This window comes from Tachysurus vachellii, chromosome 12 (assembly GCF_030014155.1).
Source record: "Tachysurus vachellii isolate PV-2020 chromosome 12, HZAU_Pvac_v1, whole genome shotgun sequence".
Classification (NCBI taxonomy): Eukaryota; Metazoa; Chordata; class Actinopteri; order Siluriformes; family Bagridae; genus Tachysurus; species Tachysurus vachellii.
In genome coordinates, this window is record NC_083471.1 from 12,832,153 (window position 1) to 12,838,809 (window position 6,657).

General features: G+C 33.7%; 1 protein-coding gene across 1 annotated transcript; it reads right to left on the minus strand.

The window, feature by feature from the left end:
- Positions 1 to 1,866: 1,866 nt before the first annotated feature.
- Positions 1,867 to 5,297, minus strand: LOC132855275 (chemerin-like receptor 1). The gene is made up of 2 exons (XM_060884121.1): positions 5,218 to 5,297; positions 1,867 to 4,784 (listed from the first exon to the last, which is right to left on the minus strand). The coding sequence occupies exon 2, from the start codon at positions 4,772 to 4,774 to the stop codon at positions 3,863 to 3,865; it is 912 nt and encodes a 303-aa protein (XP_060740104.1). The 5' UTR covers positions 4,775 to 4,784; positions 5,218 to 5,297; the 3' UTR covers positions 1,867 to 3,862.
- Positions 5,298 to 6,657: the final 1,360 nt, after the last annotated feature.

A 6,657-nucleotide genomic window follows, 5' to 3' on the forward strand; every position in this document is an offset into this window, starting at 1 on the left:
ATATTCATAAATATCCCTGTGTACACACCTTATATTCACCAAACGTGCTTTGGTGAAAACATGGTGGCCCAGCTTTTACTCCCACACCTACAGACGCAGTACCATTCACCCACTTTTAATAGAAAGATAAATCTATTCTATTATATTTTAATAGAAAGATAAATCTATTAAATTCACTTAATAAAATTAAATAAAATTGAAAGCTGCTTTTGAACTCATATAAAATTCACAAGCAAAACCATTTTAAATTTGCACCTAATGAAATAAGGATCATCCTGAAAGCAGATATTACAACACCTGATATTACAGCACACAACACTCAGGCTTTCATTCATATCTGTTAAATTCATTCAATATGCTTCTCCGTTCACTTGCAACCCCATTTAAGCAAGAGTTAATTGTGGTTGCAGTGCTGGGGAAATTATGTGAAGAATGACTTCTTTTTTTTAACCGCATGCTTAATCGGTCAGTTCAGTTACATTTATAGCATATGGCATATTTTTATTTTATTTGGGTGCAACTTACTGAAGAGCTTTGAGGTCTCTCTTAATAGGAAAATATTCTGGTTCCTGTTCAAGTCTAAAATCCAATTGGGGAGGTTGTATGGTATGACAATAGACAACAAAATTATTTGTATACAATAAAGTGTTTATTTTCAACAGATCCTGAGCTCTTCAGTTGTTTAAAGGCAGTCAGTGTCTCAGCTGCTGGGACATCTAGAAAAAGTACATTTTACCTCCTTAGATCCAGAACAGAGATGATGTCTTCCTTGTACTCTGAGAGAAGGTAGGTATATATAGCAATAAAGTGGTGTGGGAAGACATAGTTGTAATAAGCCAGTTTCAAAATGAGAACCATTTAACCATGTGGACAGAAATGGGTGAATCTTTCTGATGTTGGAAAGGAGAAATCAACATGAGCATGTTAAGTTATCAATGTGAGAGGAAAAGGACAGCTGATTGGAGTAACCTTAGACAAAGTTTTGTGCACTGACTGATGATGAGATCAGAGAGTTGTCTGAGGATATCACAAGATCTGCTAGGAAAATCAGATGTGGACCCAAATGCAGGACACAGGTGTAAATTTAAATTAATTGTAATAAAAGTTGGCAGGGTAAAAAGTGAATAGAATTTCTTGTAAAGTGGAAATTAGAGGTTAAAAAAGATTAATATGATCAAAAACAGATATTGAATTATCTCAAATAAGAGATAATCAATTTGATTAATGAAATACATTTGTGCTCTTTATAAAACAGGATGATACAGGAATATTTCATGTTTAATCCAATGAAATGAAGTCATATGTATCATTTATGAGTTATTCTTGGAATATCCTGTTGGGGGAGACCTGAGCTGCATCTTATATTTACATTTACAGAGCGATATACAAAAGTGCTTTTAAGTCTCCATCAGTGAATACATGAACACTCGTTACAGGTTACAGACTTAGGATACCATCCCCATAGCTTTTTTTTTTTTTGCACAATACATAAAATCAAAAAGGGAAAATAAGCAATAGTTTATTGCAGTTAGTAATTGACACAACTTGATACAAACCTCCCTTTTTAGCCAGGCTTGGGACAGGCACTGACAGTTAAAAGTTAGTTTAACATTTTAAACTACTTATTGAATGCACTAGATTTAATCAATCGAATTTTTTCTGCTGTATAATCTATAATCACCACAAAAATTGTCTAGGTAAGCTCTTTGACAAGGGCAGAGACACTATTAGAAGTGTGAAGTATAGAATCTCCATGGACAGGCAAAAGTTACTAATGGAAAATGATGCTTGGTTATTACATTGTGACAAACAGAACAGAAGTAAAAAGCAGGAAATAGAGCAAAATGAATATACTTAATCAAAACATTTATCATTACCTTTTATTTTTAGTACAAAATATAACAACACAAGGTTATATCAATAATATTGATAGTATTATGCAATAGTAAATGTTCATGCTTAACTAAGGTTTTATTCATTTACACTGCAGCTACTACAACAAGCATGTATTGGCATAAATAGTATTTCTGTTATTTCTATTAGTACTTCTGTTTAATTATTAATTAATTATATTATTTACATTATTTACATTATTATTTCTTTAATGATAAAATACTGATTATTTTGTATTATTATTATTACTGTAGTACATGGTAGTAGTAATGAGCCTGCAAATTTGAAAGTGAACTGTTCACAGTTTGTAGGGAGAATAATAAAAATCCCACTCTTCTGCTCTGACCGCAGTAAGTAAGCTTTAAAACAAGTTACACATTGTATGTCTTATCTTATCAACCTTCATTACTTATTGTTTGATCTAGATATTCGACTAAAGCAAACAAAAATGCTTTATCCTTCACAGTTTCCATGGTATGCAATTGAACTCCAAAATCAAGTGATGTCGACTTACATCTTGCATAAAAATTAGATTCAAATCTTGAGGCTCTTTAGAATTTTATCCTCTTTCTACGAAAGCAGGCAGAATCTGACTGTGACACTTTCTGTACTACCAGGTCAAGTTCAAACATGCTGGAAATAACTGTTAAAGAACAACAATATATCAGTGCATCTATGCTTAAGAATATCATTATAACAACATAAGAACTGCACCAGAAAGAAGTGAAAAGTCTCGTCTATCGTCATTGTAGTCAAACCTAACCCTATAAAGCATGACTTAATTGACAGAAGATTTTATTTTTTTTACTTTATATTGAAGTGTTTAAAGTCTTATATGATTATACATATTTGTATCATATCTGATACATCGTTGGTACAATCATTTATGGCAATTTACTGACCACAACAAGGTTTATTTTAGAACAAAATTAAAGGCTCCTCGTTGTATATGGAAAATTGCAAACCTTTCTTTTGTTTGATTGGTTGGTTCTTGTAAAAAGCAAAAGCTTTTTTGTTCAGGCAAATATAGACTTTATAGACCTATTTTCTTGATTTCTCACAGTAGACATGTGCAAGTGGAGGAAGACAAGAGAATAGGTGTGTTTAACATTAAACATTGGTCAGGAAACATCTGCGAAGCTAAAAAGTCAAATCCCCCCAAAAAATTGGCCTTTAAGCCAAATGCAAAACATTCCTTTACTCAGAACATGAGCTGTGAGTGTCACACAAACTAACTCCTGTTCGTTAATTATTACCACAAACAGTCTCTCTCTCTCTCTCTCTCTCTCTCTCTCTCTCTCTCTCTCTCTCTCTCTCCCCCTTGTTCTGACATGTATGTGCATGTGTTTTTTTTTTTAATAATGAAGTGTTTTCTTGCTTCCTGCACAGTGCAGTTTCATTCGTAGGAATTCAGATTTCTCAGGAAGAGCTCTACATTATGCAACATACTGTAGTCAGTGACGTTGCTTAAAAAAAGTATAATAATAATGTATATACTGTTATATTCTTAGTACATAATTCTAAGTGCATAATATTTTATTTATGAAAACATATTCCTCAATCTCCATTTGCTGGGTTTATGCCTCATAATATTCACAAAAACAAATGTTGATGGTAAAAAATAACATAAATCTAAACCAAAATCTTCTTTTGGTTTAAGTTTGGATCTTGTATTTAGTTCAGTTCACTTCAATGTATTTGGACTACACTATTAAAAGTGTTAGTTTATATTATGAAAAAAAAACGGAAAACATTTACAATTTTTTGAAAGCTACTTTCACATCATCTTTATGCATGATATGATTATAAGTATTATTATTAGTTTTAATAATTAGTATTGTTATTATTATGAAGCATATGCATCTATATATATCTTTTATTACTGTATATGCATAAGCATGAGCACAGAATAAATGCATATGGAATAATAGCAAATGTACAGTGTATACAGTCTGTAGTTATCTAGGCATCAGATATAACTGTTGGATGATTGCTCAGATTGTGCTTGCCTCACCCACTGCATTTTAAAATCTAGACTCACCAAAAGATAGATCACTGGGTTGACACAGCAGTGGGCTGCAGCCAGTACAGTAACTACAGGATCTCTATATGAGAAATCAGAAACAAATTCTGGATTGTTCTGCAGGAGCCCTATAAATAACAGGGGAGTCCAGCACACAAAGTAAGCCACTTTTATCAAACCAAAGATTTTCGTCAATTTTTTTTCCATGCGAATACTTTTACAGCAACAACAGATGCCAATCATAACTGCAGGAATCAAAATCCCAAGTAAGAACCTATAGCAGCCTATTATGGTTTGTGTTGTATGATCATAAGTATTGATGCACTCCTCCCCCAGCGTTGTGTATTGAAGTCCTCTGAAGTACAAAGATGGGATGCCTAGGAACATTGCAAATATCCAGGAGCACAAAATCATCACCAGGACCCCTGATGAATGGTGGAATGGCATGCACTTTGATATTCTGCATTCAATCCCATCAGTGACGCTATGTAGAGTCAGTATAGCTGCTGATGAAAACATGCTGACATAAAATACATAGGAGGAAAGTTTGCACAGAGCTGCGCCATGGTGCCAGTTGAAGTGGTACCAGCTGTAGAGAATCTGCAATGGCAGAAATGCAGAGCAGATCAAATGGGTCACAGCTAATGCAATGATCCACTTAGCAGTGTCAGACTTGCAGTACCAGCTGCCTGCAATAATGGTTAATAAGTTGAGAACCAGGCCGAGGGTGCAGATGATAAGATATCCAATGATGTATAGCATTCGGATTGTGTTTACAAAATTATTCTGGTTTTTTATTTCAAGCAAATCCGGGTCTGATTCATAGTAGTCATAGACTGAAGTATTACTGGAGGACATCTTGGCAATTCTAATAAAAGAGAAAGGAAGAGGTATTTCTTAGAGGAAAGTCATTTCTCTTTTGCAGTCATGCCAGTTCTTGCACAATGTTAAAGATTTTGTTTCCCTTGCATGTTAAGTTTCATTCTGTGAAATTATTGTGCAACAAATTGGCTAAAATACAGGATATAAGTATAGTCTCTGTGTATATCTACTGTTATATTCTTTAACTAAATATCGCAAAAAAAAAAGCAAAAATATGACATAAAGCAAGTTTTTTATTGCTCTTCTGACTCACCGTCATTCATGCTGGTTTAAAGTGTTAAGTGATAGATAAGAAGGAAGATTATTTCTTTTCTTTTTTTAACAGTATCTTTGCATAACTCCCTGTAGCACTCATGCAGTATTAAATATATATAAGTTTATTTGTAGTCTGAATGCAATGAAAGATTAAAGTTTCTTACCTCAGACAAACATCCACATACCAGTCAAAACAACTTTGTAGTAGTAATAAGTCTCCAGAACTGAAAGTGAACTGTTTTAAGTGAACTGCAGGGAGAATAATAAACATTCCATTCTTCCACTCCCCTTAATGGGAGGTTCTGGCCTCAGACTGAGTGGAATCATATTCCATTACATTTTGCAGCACATAACATCTGCTCCAGGAAGTCACATAGTTAGACTTTTATTGTTACTTTAGGTACCTTTACTGCTTCTTCTTGTTAGATTTAATTATTATTTGTGTATTGTCTTTTGTATACAGATTGTGTATTGTCTTTTGTTACACAGATGCACTTTATGTGGCTAGGAATGTCTGACATAAACTTCCTTAGCTCTGTATTGTTTTTTGTAGCTCTGTCTTTGTTCTGTGTAGCACTGTGGTCCTGGATAAATGTTGTCTCATTTCACTATGTAATGCATCAGCTATACATAGTTGAAATGACAATAAAAGTTTCTTGACTTGACTTTACTTGTTTAGATATTTGACTACAGCAAACAGCAAATGCTTTGTCCTTCACACTTTCTACCAGATGCAAATTAACTCCAAACTCAATTTAGAGAAATTTAAAACAAATTATTCTTGAGGCTCTCCTCTCTGTATGGACCAGGAGAATCTGGTTGTGGCACTTTCTGCACAACTAGTCCTAATTTAAACATACTGGAAATAACAATGTTGATATACTAATATAGGATGGTTCAGGATATACTCCATGGAGATGTTATATAACAAACAAGACTGTTCAATTCAAGCCCCATGAGTCCATGACAAGTTTTATGTGTTTACCCTAGAGTTCATTTGAAATCTGGAGTGTTTACCCTATAGTCCAAATGAAGTGCTGTGTCTATACAATACATGCAATATTGTTTGAACATGCAGTATTTACACTGGTCGGCGCTGTTTCTGTTTATTGTCTTTTCTGTATAGTCTTTTTTTGTATTGTTTAGTTATTTTTTTTCTGCACTGTCTTTTGTCCTGAACTGTCTTGTTTGTCTTGTCCTGCACTGTTTACACCAGGTTGCACAGTTGCACTTTATGTGGCTAGGACTAACTTACTAAGTCCTTAGCTCTGTCTTTGTTTTATGTAGCTCCATGGTCCTTAAGAAACGTTGTACCATTTCACTGTGTACTGCAACAGCTATATATGGTTGAAATGACAATAAAAGCTTCTTGATTTGACTTGGATAGTTTCCCCTAGCAATATCGGGGGAAAAGGAAATGAATGTGTTTCCGTGTGATTCACAGGAATAAAAAAAAATTACGACTGAAATTTTTTAAATATTTGCAATATTAATGCTTCTTTTCACAAAATATTTGAAAATGCCACTCAAGGAATTAAAAAGTCAATCATGGACCATATTCTTCATGCTCAATTGATGAATATGCCACTGCAAATGCTAATATT